Here is a 15,407-nt window from a genome sequence, read left to right as displayed (position 1 = left end):
AAGATGTATTAAAGTAGAATTTAACTTCTGAGAGTCAAGATCACTGATCATGCTCAAATTGGCCATGGTGATACAGTACTGTTGTCTTGTGGAGCATATTGAAACACAGCAAGATGCAGAAAGGTTTGCTACTCCGGCCGCCAGGGGCAAAGCAGACGGCGGTCATCCCACACAGCGAGGCAGTCAGCTGTACTCCGACCACCAGAGGGCAAAGTGGACGGAGGTCATCCCCCGCGATCCATTCCCCTTCCCCCACACCGGAACCCGCGACGGCGAGGCAGTGTGCTGTGCCCGGGCCGCCGAGAGCAAAGCAGACGGAGATCATCCCATTCCGCCGCCTCAGGATCTGGCAGCGAGGCAGTCTGCTGTACTCCGGCCGCCAGGGGGTAAAGCGGACAGAGGTCCAGGTTGGAGAGAGGAAGCTGTCAGAGAATCCAGGGCGTCGCGGTTGCGCTGGACTGTTGGCGTGTCATCATTGTGCGCCTATCTGGGAGGAAGGTAAGTGAAGCATAGCGGGAGAGATGGAGGCCAGTGGTTCGCTTTCAAGTCTGTGCTGTAGATCAACGGGAATGAAGTAAAGAGATTGACTGTGAGGAATTCACCCTCCCGGAGTGAATGGAAATAATCTGAAGTTTATTGAAAATACTCGGGATTTGATAGGTCCCGATCAACATGAAGTTAAAGTGGATCAGTTTAAAAAAAACTACTGTCTGCAGAATGGCAACTCTGCTTATGGTTAAGTCTCGTTCATGGCCCATTAGGGCAGGACAAATGAGGATGCTAACCTCAAGGCCAAAAGCTCATTGGACCCTGTAAATAATTTGCAATAATTGCAACATGCCATCAAAGCTAATATCGGTTTTGTGTTGCCTTTCGTAGATTTCTGTATGATCAGGCTGAGCAGCATTTGTTTAGTACATTAATTGTACAATACATAGAGCTCTTGTAGAAGACCTCTATCATAAAAAAATCCAAAGTACTTCACAAGTGCACAATCAAAATAATGCTTTTGGATATTACCAACTTTAAACCAGTTACTGTTTTGTAATCACCAGACTTATTTTCTGGGTAGTGAGTAATGCTTTGGGCAACAGTCTTAAATGCCAAGTAACATTTGAGTTATCTTCATTGAATCATAGAATTTATAGAGCAGAAGGAGGCCATTCGGCCCATGAGTCTGCACTGGCCCTTATAAAGGGCATCCTACTCAAGCCCACATATCTATCCTATCCCTGTAAACCAGTGAAAATGAAATCGCTTATTGTCACAAGTAAATTTCAAATGAAGTTATTGTGATAAGCCCCTCGTCGCCACATTCCCTGTTCGGGGAGGCTGGTACGGGAATTGAACCGTGCTGCTGGCCTGCCTTGGTCTGCTTTAAAAGCCAGCTCTTTAGCCCTCTGTTAAACTAGCCCCTGGTGGGCCAGTAACCCCCACTTAACCTTTCTGGACACTAAGAGCAATTTAACATGGCCAATCCACCTAACCTGCACATCTTTGGACTGTGGGAGGAAATCGGAGCACCCGGTGGAAACGCACCCACACACGTGGAGAACATGCAGACTCTGCACAGACAGTGACTCAAGCCGGGAATCGAACCTGGGACCCTGGAGCTGTGAAGTGACCGTGCTAACCACTATGCTACTGTGCTACAGTAGTCCCCCGTTATACCCCGCTCTGCAATACCGCGGTTCGCGATATACCTCGGGGGGGCTTATGGACCCCAACTGGCAGTTGTGTCAATTTCAGCGGCCGGCTCACTTTGATCCGGAGAGGGAAGCTGCTCTCACTGAAGCAATCAGCCGGCCGCTGAAATTGACACTGCCCGCTGCTCTCTCTCTCCAATCCAACTTTTAAGTTTTAATGTTTCTGATTGGAGGGAGAGAGCAGCGGGCAGTGTCAATTTCAGCGGCCGGCTGATTGCTTCAGTGAGAGAGCAGCTTCCCTCTCTGGATCAAAGTGAGCCGTCCCCTGAAATTGACACTGCCCGCTGCTCTCTCCCTCCAATCAGAAACATTAAAACTTAAAAGTTGGATTGGAGAGAGAGAGCAGTGGGCAGTGTCAATTTCAGCGGTCGGCTGATTGCTTTAGTGAGAGCAGCTTCCCTCTCCGGGTCAAAGTAAGCCGGCCGCTGAAATTGACACTGTTTTAATTGGATCCACGATGGGGGTTTTAAATTTATTTAAAAATCTATGCTAGCGCTTCCCATTGTGAGTCTACGGGGGTCTGACCTCTCCCCCCGCCCCCCGTAGACTCTCAATGGGAAGCGCTAGCATAGATTTTTAAATACATTTAAAACCCCCATCATGGATATCCGCGGCTCGGATACAACGCGGGTGGCTGTCTTGGACCCCAACACCCGCGTTATAAAGGGGGACTACTGTACTAACAACAAACTGTTAATTTTTTTCAGCAATGCACTTAGAATTTTTGCAACAACAAACTGTTAATTTTTGTTTGCTTTCTGCATTTAGAATTTCAGCGATGAAGTGATTGGATATTGTGCGCCATGGAGCCTTGTGAGAGGGAAGCTATTTCTGAGATTCTCAGATTGAATGTGGGAGGTTGTTTGTATACAGCCAGGCGCAATTCTCTTTGCCGTTTTAAAGACTCGATGCTTAGCGCAATGTTTAGTGGACGATTTCCTTTGAAACTAGACGAATCAGGTAATGAAAATTATGCCGTTGTCAATCATACCAATTTATGTGGCATACGTATAAGCTTCCAGTAGCTGTTTTTCCTTTTTTATAAGCAAAACAAATTTATTTGGGAAAAATTAGTGAAGTGTTAATGTCAGTGAATCTCTGGTTCATTTTATGAAGATAGTCATGGGCAATATTAAATGGTGTGTAGGAACACTTCATTAAACTACACTAATAGTTAAATGAATATGCCAGAATATTGCCCTGTTTTCACACGAAGTACATAGCAAAGACAACTTGATTATGGAAAAGGATGTTTACTTTGCTGCTTTTCTATGACTGACAGTTTTGGCCCAACTCATGTCTTATCTGCAGTTATGTGAAGCAACAACACTTGCATTTATTTAGCACCTACAACATAGTAAAATGTCCCAAGGCGCACACAGGAGTATTCACAAACAGAATTTGACACTGAATCAATAAGGTGACAGTTGACTGAAAAATTGGTCAAGGATCTATGTTTTGAGGAGAGAGGTGAAAATTTAGGGACTAACTTTGAGAGCTTAGAGCCTTGACCACTGAAGGCAGGACCACCTGGGTGGAGTGATCAAAATGAGGGATGCTTAGGAGACCAGAATTTTAAAAATACAGATTTCCCAGAGGGCTGTGGGACTGGAGGAGATCACGTTTATAGGAAGGGGTGAGCCATGGAGGGATTTAAAAACTGGGCTGAGGGTTTTAAAATCTAAGCATTGCCAGATCAGGATTAACTGTCCACAGCACCTTGAACACACTCACCATTATTCTTGAATAACACATTTTTGTTAGTTCATTAACGACGTTTAACTCAGTTTCATTTTGAGCTTCCTGAGTTTTATATGGGAACAAGACTTCTGATGTAAGAAAGTGGAGTCTTATTTCAAACATGCGATCCAAAAGTGTTTCCCTTTCAGTTGCATCTGTTCACTTAGAATTTTGGTAGAAGCAGTTGCAATGTAGTGGCAGTGATTACTTTCTCACAGAAGCTTGAGAATTTGTGTGGTATTCACATGTGAAGGTGTTTTAATTTAGTAATGTAACTTGAATGTTTTATTGAACTTGTGGTTTCAGGGCAGAATCTGTAGTTTGTGCGCAAAAGTTGATCTTGATCTGTTTGGCAACCTGCTACTGTAATCTTGATTTTAATTGTAGTAATGGATTAACTTCGAGTCATAGGTGTTTACAGCATGAAATAGGCCCTTTGGCCCAGCTGGTCCATACCGCCCAGTTTATAATCACTAAACTAGTCCCACTTGCCTACATTTGGCCCATAATCCCTCGATACCCACCCTGCCCATGTAACTGTCTAACTGCTTTTTAAAGGACAAAATTGTATCCGCCTCTACCACTGCCTCTGGCCGCCCATTCCAGATGCTCACCACCCTCTGTGTGAAGAAATTTCCCCTCTGGTCTCTTTCGTATCTCTCTCCTCTCACCTTAAACCTATGCCCTCTAGTTCTAGACTCCTCTACCTTTAGGAAAAGATGCCGACTATCTACCTTATCGATGGTCCACATTATTTATAAACCTCTATAAGTTCACCCCAAGCCTCCTACTCTCCAGGGGAAAATGTCCCAGCCTATCCAACCGCTCCTTATAACTCAGACCATCAAGTCTTGGTAGCATTCTCGTAAATCTCTTCTGCACCCTTTATAGTTTAACAATATCCTTCCGATAATAGGGTGACCAGAACTGAATACTGCATTCCATGTGTAGTCTTATCAAAGTCTTGTACAACTTTAACAAGATGTCCCAACTCTTGTATTTAATATTCTGACCAATAAAACCTAGCATGCTGAATGCCATCTTCACCACCCTGTCCACCTGCGACTCCACCTTCAAGGAGCTATGAACCTGTACTCCTAGATCTCTTTGTTCTGTAACTGTCCCCAACACCCTACTATTAACTGAATAGGTCCTGCCCTGATTTGATCTACCAAAATGCATCGCCTCACATTTATCCAAATTAAACTCCATCTGCCATTTATCGGCCCTCTGGCCCAATTGGTCAAGATCCCGTTGCAATCTTATATAACCTTCTTCACTATCCACTATGCCACCAATCTTGGTGTCATCTGCAAACTTACTAACCATGCCTCCTACATGCTCACCCAAATCATTAATATATATCACAAATAACAGTGGACCCAGTACCGATCCCTGAGGCACACCGCTGGTCACAGGCCTCCAGTTTGAAAAACAACCCTCCACAACCACACTTTGGCTTTGGTCACCAAGCCAATTTTGGATCCAATTAGCCACCTCGCCCTGGATTCCGCGAGATTTAACCTTTTGCAACAACCTACCATGTGGTACCTTGTCAAAGGCCTTGCTAAAGTCCACGGAGACAATATTGACCGCACTACCCTCATCTACCTTCTTGGTTACCCCTTCAAAAAACTCAATCAAATTCGTGAGACATAACTTTCTCCTTACAAAGCCAGCTGACTTTCTCTAATCAGTTCTTGCCTTTCTAAATCCCTGTAGATCCTGTCCCTCTGAATACCTTCTAACAACTTACGCACTACAGAAGTAAGACTCACCAGTCGGTAGTTCCCGGGCTTATCCCTACAGCCCTTCTTAAACAAGGGCACAACATTTGCTACCCTCCAATCTTCAGGCACCTCTCCTGTGGCTGTTGATGATTTAAATATCTCAGCTAGGGGGCCGGCAATTTCCTCCCTAGCCGTCCTGGGATACATTTCATCAGGTCCCGGGGATTTGTCTATCTTGAAACGCTTTAATACCTCCAGCACCTCCTTCTCTGTAATATGTACACTCCTCAAGATATCACTTTCTATTTCCCCAATTTCCCTAACATTTGTGCCTTTCTCAACAGTAAATACTGACGAGAAATATTCAATAGGACCTCTCCCATCCTTTGTTGATCTGCACATAGATGACCCTGTTTATCCTTAAGAGGCCCTACCCTCTCCCGAGTCACTCTTTTGCCCTTAAACATTAGAAAAATTACAGCACAGAAAGAGGTCATTCGGCCCATCTGGTTCATGCCAGCCCAAAGACACTCAGGTGCCCTTTCTAGTCCCACCTTCCTGCACCCGGCCCATAGCCCTTTAGTTTACAGCATAAAGGTGCAGATCTGGGGTACTTTTTAAAAGCGTTTCGGATCTCTGCCTCCACCACCAACTCAGGCAGTGAATTCCAGACACCCGCTATGCTCAGTGTAAAAAGGTTCTTCCTCATGTCCCCTCCACACCTGCCACTTATCTTTAATCTATGCCCATTGGCTCTAGATTTCTCCACCAAGGGAAACAATTTTATCCTATACGCTCCATCTCTTTTCCTCATAATTCTGTACACCTCAATGAAGTCCCCCCATCAGCCTTTTTTTCACGGAAAATAACCTCAACCTATCCAAACTCTCCTCATAGCTACACTTTTCTAGCCTTGGCAACATTCTTGTAAACCTCCTCTGAACTCTCTCGGGAGCAACTCAATAAAAAATTTATTTACGGATGTGAGCGTTGTTGGTGAGGCCAGCATTTATTGCCCATCCCTTGTTGCCCTTCAGAAGGTGGTGGTGAGTTGCCTTCTTGAACTGCTGCAGTACTTCAGGTGTAGGTACACCTACTATGCTGTTAGGGAAGGAGTTCCGGGATTACATCCTTCTTGTAATATGATCAGAACTGCACACAATACTCCAGTTGTGGTATCACCAGTGTTTTATACAATCCCAACATTATATCCTTACTTTTATACAAAGAACAAACAACAAAGAAAAGTACAGCACAGGAACAGGCCCTTCAGCCCTCCAAGCCCGTGCCGACCATGCTGCCCGACTAAACTACAATCTTCTACACTTCCTGGGTCCGTATCCCGCTATTCCCATCCTATTCATGTTTTTATCAAGATGTCCCTTAAATGGCACTATCGTCCCTACTTCCACCACCTCCTCCGGCAGCGAGTTCCTGGCACCCTCTACCCTTTGTGTAAAAAACTTGCCTCATACAGCTACTCTAAACCTTACCCCTCGCACCTTAAACCTATGCCCCCTAGTAATTGACCCCTCTACCCTGGGGAAAAGCCTCTGACTATCCATTCTGTCTATGCCCCTCGTAATTTTGTAGACCTCTTATCAGGTCGCCCCTCAACCTCCGTCATTCCAGTGAGAACAAACCGAGTTTATTCAACTCTCCTCATAGCTAATGCCCTCCATACCAGGCAACATCTTGGTCAATCTCTTCTGCACCCTCTCTAAAGCCTCCACATCTTTCTGGTAGTGTGACGACCAGAATTAAATACTATACCCCAAGTGTGGCCTAACTAAAGTTCTATACAGCTACAACATGACTTGCCAATCCTTGTACTCAATGCCCCAGCCAATGAAGGCAAGCATGCCGTATGCCTTCTTGACTACCTTCTCCACCTGTGTTGCTCCTTTCCGTGACCTGTGGACCTGTACACCTAGATCTCTCTGACTTTCAATACTCTTTAGGGTTCGACTATTCACTGTATATTCCCTACCTGCATTAGACCTTCCAAATTGCATTACCTCACATTTGTCCGGATTAAACTCCATCTGCCATCTCTCCGCCCAAGTCTCCAAACGATCAAAATCCTGCTATATCCTCTGACAGTCCTCATCGCTATCCGCAATTCCACCAACCTCTGTGTCGTCTGCAAACTTACTAATCAGACCAGTTACATTTTGCTCCAAATCATTTATATATACTACGAACAGCAAAGGTCCCAGCACTGATCCCTGTGGAACACCACTAGTCACAGCCCTCCAATTAGAAAAGCACCTTTCCATTGCTACTCTCTGCCTTCTGTGACCTAGCCAGTTCTGTATCCACCTTGCCAGCTCACCCCTGATCCCGTGTGACTTCACCTTTTGTACCAGTCTACCATGAGGGACCTTGTCAAAGGCCTTACTGAAGTCCATATAGACAACATCCACTGCTCTACCTGCATCAATCATCTTTGTGACCTCTTCGAAAAACTCAAGTTAGTGAGACACGACCTCCCCTTCACAAACCATGCTGCCTCTCATTAATATGCCCATTTGCTTCCAAATGGGAGTAGATCCTGTCTCGAAGAATTCTCTCTAGTAATTTCCCTACCACTGACGTGAGGCTCACCGGCCTGTAGTTCCCTGGATTATCCTTGCTACCCTTCTTGAACAAAGGAACAACTTTGGCTATTCTCCAGCTCTCCGGGACATCACCTGAAGACAGTGAGGATCCAAAGATTTTTGTCAAGACCTCAGCAATTTCCTCTCTAGCCTCCTTCAGCATTCTGGGGTAGATCCCATCAGGCCCTGGCGACTTAGCTACCTTAATATTTTTCAAGACGCCCAACACCTCGTCTCTTTGGATCTCAATGTGACCTAGACTACCTACACACCCTTCTCCAGACTCAACATCCACCAATTCCTTCTCTTTGGTGAATACTGATGCAAAGTATTCATTTAGTACCTCACCCATTTCCTCTGGCTCCACACATAGATTCCCTTGCCTATCCCTCAGTGGGCCAACCCTTTCCCTGGCTACCCTCTTGCTTTTTATGTATGTGTAAAAAGCCTTGGGATTTTCCTTAACCCTATTTGCCAATTACTTTTCGTGACCCCTTCTAGCCCTCCTGATTCCTGGCTTAAGTTCCTTCCTACTTTCCTTCAATTCCACACAGGCTTTGCCTGTTCCCAGCCTTCTAGCCCTACAAATGCCTCCTTTTTCTTTTTGACGACGCCTATAACATCTCTCATTATCCAAGGTTCCTGAAATTTGCCGTATTTATCCTTCTTCCTCACAGGAACATGCCGGTCCTGAATTCCTTTCAACTGACACTTGAAAGCCTCCCACATGTCAGATGTTGATTTACCCTCAGACATCCGCCCCCAATCTATGTTCTTCAGTTCCCGCCTAATATTGTTATAATTAGCCTTCCCCCAATTTAGCACATTCACCCTCGGACCACTCTTATCCTTGTCCACCAGCACTTTAAAACTTACTGAATTGTGGTCACTGTTCCCGAAATGCTCTCCTACTGAAACTTCTACCACCTGGCTGGGCTCATTCCCCAATACAGTAGTCCCCCTTTATAACGCGGGTGTTGGGGTCCAAGACCCCAACCCGCGTTGTAACCGAGCCGCGGATATCCATGATGGGGGTTTTAAATTTATTTTAAAATCTATGCTAACGCTTCCCATTGAGAGTCTACGGGGGGGCGGGGGGAGAGGTCAGACCCCCATAGACTCACAATGGGAAGCGCTAGCATAGATTTTTAAATAAATTTAAAACCCCCATCGTGGATCCAATTAAAATTTCAGCGGCCGGCTCACTTTGATCCGGAGAGGGAAGCTGCTCTCACTGAAATCAGCCGGCCGCTGAAATTGACACTGCCCGCTGCTCTCTCCCTCCAATCCAACTTTTAAGTTTTAATGTTTCTGATTGGAGGGAGAGAGCAGCCGGCAGAGTCAATTTCATTTTTTTTCCTCCGGCTTGCCCCCTCTCCCCCCACATCCTCCAACTAGACCCCTCTCCCCCCACCCCCTCCGGCTCGCCCCCTCTCCCCCCCAACACCCTCTGGCTCGCTCCCTCTCCCCGCACACCCTCCGACTCGCCCCCTCTCCCCCCCAACACCCTCCGGCTCGCCCCCTCTCCCCCCCAACACCCTCCGGCTCGCCCCCTCTCCCCGCACACCCTCCGACTCGCCCCCTCTCCCCCCCAACACCCTCCGGCTCGCCCCCTCTCCCCCCACACCCTCCGGCTCGCCCCCTCTCCCCCAACACCCACTGGGCTGTGTCTCCTCCTCTCCTCCTCTCCCCCAACACCCACTGGGCTCTGTCTCCTCATCTCCCCCCCCCCCAACACCCGCCCCCCCCTTCTCCCCCCCAACACCCGCCCCCCCCTTCTCCCCCCCAACACCCGCCCCCCCCTACACCCGCCCCCCCTCTTCTCCCCCCCCTTCTCCCCCCCTTCTCCCCCAAACACCCGCCCCCTCCCCCCCCTTCTCCCCCCCTTCTCCCCCCCCTTCTCCCCCCCTTCTCCCCCCCCTTCTCCCCCCCCCTTCTCCCCCCCTTCTCCCCCCAAACACCCGCCCCCTCCCCCCCCTTCTCCCCCCCTTCTCCCCCCCTTCTCCCCCCCTTCTCCCCCCCCCTTCTCCCCCCCTTCTCCCCCCAAACACCCGCCCCCTCCCCCCCCTTCTCCCCCCCTTCTCCCCCCTTCTCCCCCCCTTCTCCCCCCAAACACCCGCCCCCCTCCCCCCCCCTCTTCTCCCCCCCCCCTCTTCTCCCCCCCCCTCTTCTCCCCCCCCCTCTTCTCCCCCCCCCCTCTTCTCCCCCCCCCCTCTTCTCCCCCCCCCCCTCTTCTCCCCCCCCCCTCTTCTCCCCCCCCCCTCTTCTCCCCCCCCCCCTCTTCTCCCCCCCCCCTCTTCTCCCCCCCCCCCTCTTCTCCCCCCCCCCCCTCTTCTCCCCCCCCCCTCTTCTCCCCCCCCCCTCTTCTCCCCCCCCCCCTCTTCTCCCCCCCCCCCCTCTTCTCCCCCCCCCCCCTCTTCTCCCCCCCCTCCTCCCCAACACCCGCCCCCCCTCGGCAGTGTCAATTTCAGAGGCCAGCTGATTGTTTCAATGAGAGAGCAGCTTCCCTCTCTGGATCAAAGTGAGCCGGCCGCTGAAATTGACACTGCCGGCTGCTCTCTCCCTCCAATCCAACTTTTAAGTTTTAATGTTTCTGATTGGAGGGATGAGCAGCCGGCAGTGTCAATTTCAGCGGCCGGCTCACTTTGATCAGGAGAGGGAAGCTGCTCTCTCACTGAAACAATCAGCCGGCCGCTGAAATTGACACTGCCGGCTGCTCTCTCCCTCTAATCAGAAACATAAAAACTTAAAAGTTGGATTGGAGGGAGAGAGCAGCGGGCAGTGTCAATTTCAGCGGCCGCCTGAATGTTTCAGTGAGAGCAGCTTCCCTCTCCGGATCAAAGTGAGCCGGCCGCTGAAATTGACACAACTGACAGTTGGGGTCCATAAGCCCCCCCGCGGTATATCGCGAACCGCGGTATTGCGGAGCGCGGTATAACGGGGGACTACTGTACCAGGTCCAGTACAGCCCCTTCCCTAGCTGGACTGTCTACATATTATTTTAAGAAGCCCTCCTGGATGTTCTCTACAAACTCTGCCCTGTCTAAGCCCCTAGCACTAAGTGAGTCCCAGTCAATATTGGGGAAGTTGAAGTCTCCCATCACAACAACCCTGTTGTTTTTACTCTTTTCCAAAATCTGTCTACCTATCTGCTCCTCTATCTCCCACTGGCTGTTGGGAGGCCTGTAGTAAATCCCAACATTGTGACTGCACTCTTCTTATTCCTGATCTCTACCCATATAGCCTCACTGCCCTCTGAGGTGTCCTCCTGTAGTACAGCTGTGATATTCTCCCTAACCAGTAGCGCAACTCCGCCACCCCTTTTACATCTCCCTCTATCCCGTCTGAAACATCTAAATCCTGGAACGTTTAGCTGCAATCCTGTCCTTCCCTGAACCAGGTCTCTGCAATGGCAATAACATCATAGTTCCAAGTACTAATCCAAGCTCTAAGTTCATCTGCCTTACCCGTAATACGTCTTGCATTAAAACATATGCACTTCAGGCCACCAGACCCGCTGTGTTCAGCAACATCCCCCTGTCTGCTCTGCCTCAGAGCCATACTAGCCCTATTCCCTAGTTCTCCCTCAATGCTTTCACCTTCTGATCTATTGCTCCGGTGCCCACCCCCCTGCCATACTAGTTTAAACTCTCCCGTGTGACACTAGCAAACCTCACGGCCAGGATATTTATTCCAATTTAGATGCAACCCATCCTTCTTATCCAGGTCATACCTGCCCCGGAAGAGCTCCCAGTGGTCCAGATAACGGAAACTCTCCCTCCTACACCAGCTGTTTAGCCACGTGGTTAGCTGCTCTATCTTCCTATTTCTAGTCTCACTGGCACGTGGCACAGGGAATAATCCCGAGATTACATATATTCTGTACCTCTGCCAATTAAGGAGAGCATTTCAGATGCCTTCTTTACAACCTTGTCTACTTGAACTGTTGCCTTTAGCAACCTATGTACTTACACACCATAATCTCTCACTTCATCTACCCCCTCAGATTATTCCCATTTATTGGGTACTCCATATAACTGTTTGATCTCATAAATGCATGACCTTACACTTCTCTGTGTTAAAATCCATTTGCCACTTTACCGTCTACTCCACCAACCCATTTATATCGTTTTGGAGATTGTGGCTATTCTCTACCCTATCCACTACTCAGCCAATCTTGCTGTCTATAAATTTCCCAATTTTACCCCCCACATTCATGTCTAAATCGTTAATATATACCGCAAACAGTAAGGGTCCCAACACCGTGCCCTGTGAAACAACTTTCCATTCGCAAAGGCATCCATCAACCTTTACCCTTTGTTTCCTGTTATAAAGACAACTTTTTACCCAGTTTCTCACATTTTCCTGTATCCCATGGGCTTTTACTTCTTTGACCAATCTGCCATGTGGAACCTTGTCAAATGCCTTGCTGAAAAATCTATTCACACAACATCCACTGCACTACCTTCATCAACCCTCTTGTAACTTCCTCAAAGAATTGGTCAAATTTGTAAGGCAAGATCATCCTTTAACAAATCCATGTTGTCCATCCTTGAGTAGTCCATGCCTTTCTACGTGACAGTTAATTCTATCTCTCAGGATTGATTCTACTAATTTGTCCACCACCGTTGTAAGACTACCTGACCTATAATTGTTTGGCATTTCCTTTGATCCCTTTTTAAAGAATGCAACCATGTTTGCATTTCTCCAGTTCTCCGGTACCTTCCCTTTCTAGTGAGGAATGGAAAATCATCCTCGGAGCATCTGCTATGTCCTTCCTGACCTCCTTCAACAGCCTTGGAAACAATCCATCTGGCTGTAGTGACTCATCAACTTTCAAGGATTCCTGTCCTTTGAGTACTTCCTTTTCCTTTATGATTATCCTGTCCAATATCTCACAGTGTTCCTCCTGGATTACTACATCTGCATCAACCCTTTCCTTTGTAAACATGGAGACAAAATATTCAAAGAACAAAGAAAAATACAGCACAGGAACAGGCCCATCGGTCCTCCAAGCCTTCGCCAACCATGCTGCCCATCTAAACTAAAATCTTCTACATTTCCGGGGTCCGTATCCCTCTATTCCCATCCTATTCATGTATTTGTCAAGATGCCCTTTAATGCCACTATTGCCCCTTCCACAACACCCTCCGACAGCGGGTTCCAGGCACCCACTACCCTCTGTGTAAAAAAACGTACCTCGTACATCTCCTCTCAACCTTGCCCCTCGCACCTTAAACCTATGTCCCTTAGTAATTGACCCCTCTACCCTGGGAAAAAGCCTTTGACTATCCACTCTGTCTATGCCCCTCATAATTTTGTAGATCTCTATCAAGTTGCCCCTCAACCCCTGACGTTCCAGTGAGAACAAACCGAGTTTATTCAACCTCTCCTCGTAGCTAATGCCTCCCATACTAGGCAACATCCTGGCAAATCTCTTCTGCACCCTCTCCAAAGCCTCCGCAGCCTTCTGGTAGTGTGGCAACCAGAATTGAACACTATATTCCACGTGTGGCCTAACTAAGGTTCTATACAGCTGCAAGATGACTTGCCAATTTTTATAGTCAACTCCACCTGCCACCTCTCCTATCGGGCTGGTATGGCAACTGCTCAGACTAGGACCGCAAGAAATTTCAGAGAGCCACCTCTCCGCCCAAGTCTCCAAACTATTTAAATCCTGCTGTATCCTCTGACAGTCCTCATCGCTATCCACAATTCCACCTACCTTTGTGTCGTCCACAAACTTACTAATCAGAAAATTAATTTTAAAACCTTCCCACAGCCTCTGCATCTACACACAAGTTCCCTCCTTCATCTCTAATAGGTCCCACATTTTTTTTAACTAACTGTTTGCCATTAATATTTGGTAAAACATCTTTGGATTTTCTTTAACTTTGCTTGCTAATTTTTTTTCATGCCCCCTCTTTGATTTCCTTATTTCCTTTTTAACCTCATCCCTGCACTTCCTGTACTTGTCTAGGTTATCTGTAGTGCTTAGTTCTTTTTGCCTATTGTACACTGTATTTTTCAGTTTGATCTCCTGCATTCTTCTGGACAACCGGGGGGGGGGGGGGGCGGGGGTGTCCAGATTTGGCACTACCATTCTTATTTTTGGGGGGACATGTCTACTTTGTGTATTTAGGATCTCGTTTTTGATGCTTTCCACTGGTTTTCCACTGAATATCCTCTAGCAGTGCTGTCCAGCCCGCCTCAGCCAAGTCCCTTCTCATTCCTGCAAAATTGGCCTTTCCCCAGTTCAAAACATTTACTCCTGCTTTATCTCTGTCCTTTTCCATGCTAATACTAAATCTAACCGAATTGTGACCACTATCCCGGATATGGTCGGCAACTGTCACTTCACCCACTTGCCCTTTATCGTTCCCCAAGACTAGGTCTAGAATTGCATCTTCTCTCATTGGATTTGCCACTGATTGGTTGAAAAAAAAGTCCTGGACACACTGCATGAATTTTTCTCCCTCAGTGCCCCTTATATTGTTCTAATCCCAGTTGCTATTGGGATAATTAAAGTCTCCGACTATTATTGCCCTCTTGTTCTTACATGCAGAGATATGCCTACATATTTGCTCTTCTGTCTCCCTTTCACTATTCAGGGGTCTGTAGTATATTCCCAGTAATGTGACTTCCCCGTGTTTATTTCTAAGCTCAACCCATCAAGCCTTGTATGTTGAGCCGTTTATAATCTCATCCCTTCTTGCAACTGAACTTAATTCTTTAACAATTAGTGCTACTCCACCTCCTTTTTTATCTCCCACTCTGAATATTTTGTAACCAGGGATATTGAGCTACCAATTTTGCCCATCCTTTAGCCAGGTTTCCGTTATAGCAATGACGTCCACCTGCCATGTCTCTACCTGTGCCCTTAACTCATCTACCTTGTTTTTAATAGTGCTTGCATTGAAGTATAAACAGTTTAACCCCATCAATTTCTCTTACCAGGCAGATTCTAAACTTTGCTTCTCCTGTAATTCTCTGTCCTTCACTATGTCTTCTACATCACTAGTTGATGTTCTACCTCCATTTTCCTGATTTGAATCTGACCTATCTGATCCTACTCGTGGAATCCCATCCCCAGCCACACTCATTTAAATGCTCCCCAACAGAACTAGCAAAAGCCCCCGCAAAGACATTGGTCCCAACTCTGCCTTGGTGCAACCCGTCCGGTTTGTACAGTTACCACCTTCCCCAGAACCAGTCCAAGTGCCTCAAGAATCTGAATCCCTCTCGGCTACACCATCTCTCCAGCCACGTATTAATTTGGCCTATCTTCTTCTTTCTGCTCTCGCGAGCATATGGAACGGGGAGCAATCCTGTGATCATAACATTTGAGGTCCTGCATTTTAATTGATCTCCTAACTTCCTGTACTCGGCTTATAGGTCCTCATCCCTTAGTTTACCTATGTCGTTGGTACCAATGCATTCTGCCACCACTGGCTGTTCACCTTCCCTCCATAATGCTCTGCAGCCACTCTTTGAAAAAAATGAAATGAAAATCGCTTATTGTCACGAGTAGGCTTCAGTGAAGTTACTGTGAAAAGCCCCTAGTCGCCACATTCCGGCGCCTGTTCGGGGAGGCTGGTACGGGAATTGAACCATGCTGCTGGCCTGCCTTG

At 47.4% G+C, this 15,407-nt stretch overlaps 1 protein-coding gene across 3 annotated transcripts in view; it reads left to right on the top strand.

The window, feature by feature from the left end:
* The first annotated feature begins 238 nt into the window (after window positions 1–238).
* The window catches only part of LOC119961764 (BTB/POZ domain-containing protein KCTD18-like), a 60,661-nt gene continuing 45,492 nt past the window's right edge, over window positions 239–15,407 (top strand). Inside the window, exons 1-2 of one of the 3 annotated variants that reach the window (XM_038789043.1) lie at window positions 239–498; window positions 2,475–2,666. In XM_038789043.1, the coding sequence (XP_038644971.1) occupies window positions 2,510–2,666 (157 nt within the window). In that variant the 5' untranslated portion in view covers window positions 239–498; window positions 2,475–2,509. Of the gene's footprint in view, window positions 590–2,474; window positions 2,667–15,407 lie in introns of all 3 variants that reach the window. The other 2 variants (XM_038789041.1, XM_038789044.1) reach the window with 2 other exon arrangements.

This window comes from Scyliorhinus canicula, chromosome 2, assembly GCF_902713615.1.
Source record: "Scyliorhinus canicula chromosome 2, sScyCan1.1, whole genome shotgun sequence".
In the NCBI taxonomy this organism is placed as follows: Eukaryota; Metazoa; Chordata; class Chondrichthyes; order Carcharhiniformes; family Scyliorhinidae; genus Scyliorhinus; species Scyliorhinus canicula.
This window is presented reverse-complemented; position numbering and strand designations above follow the sequence as displayed.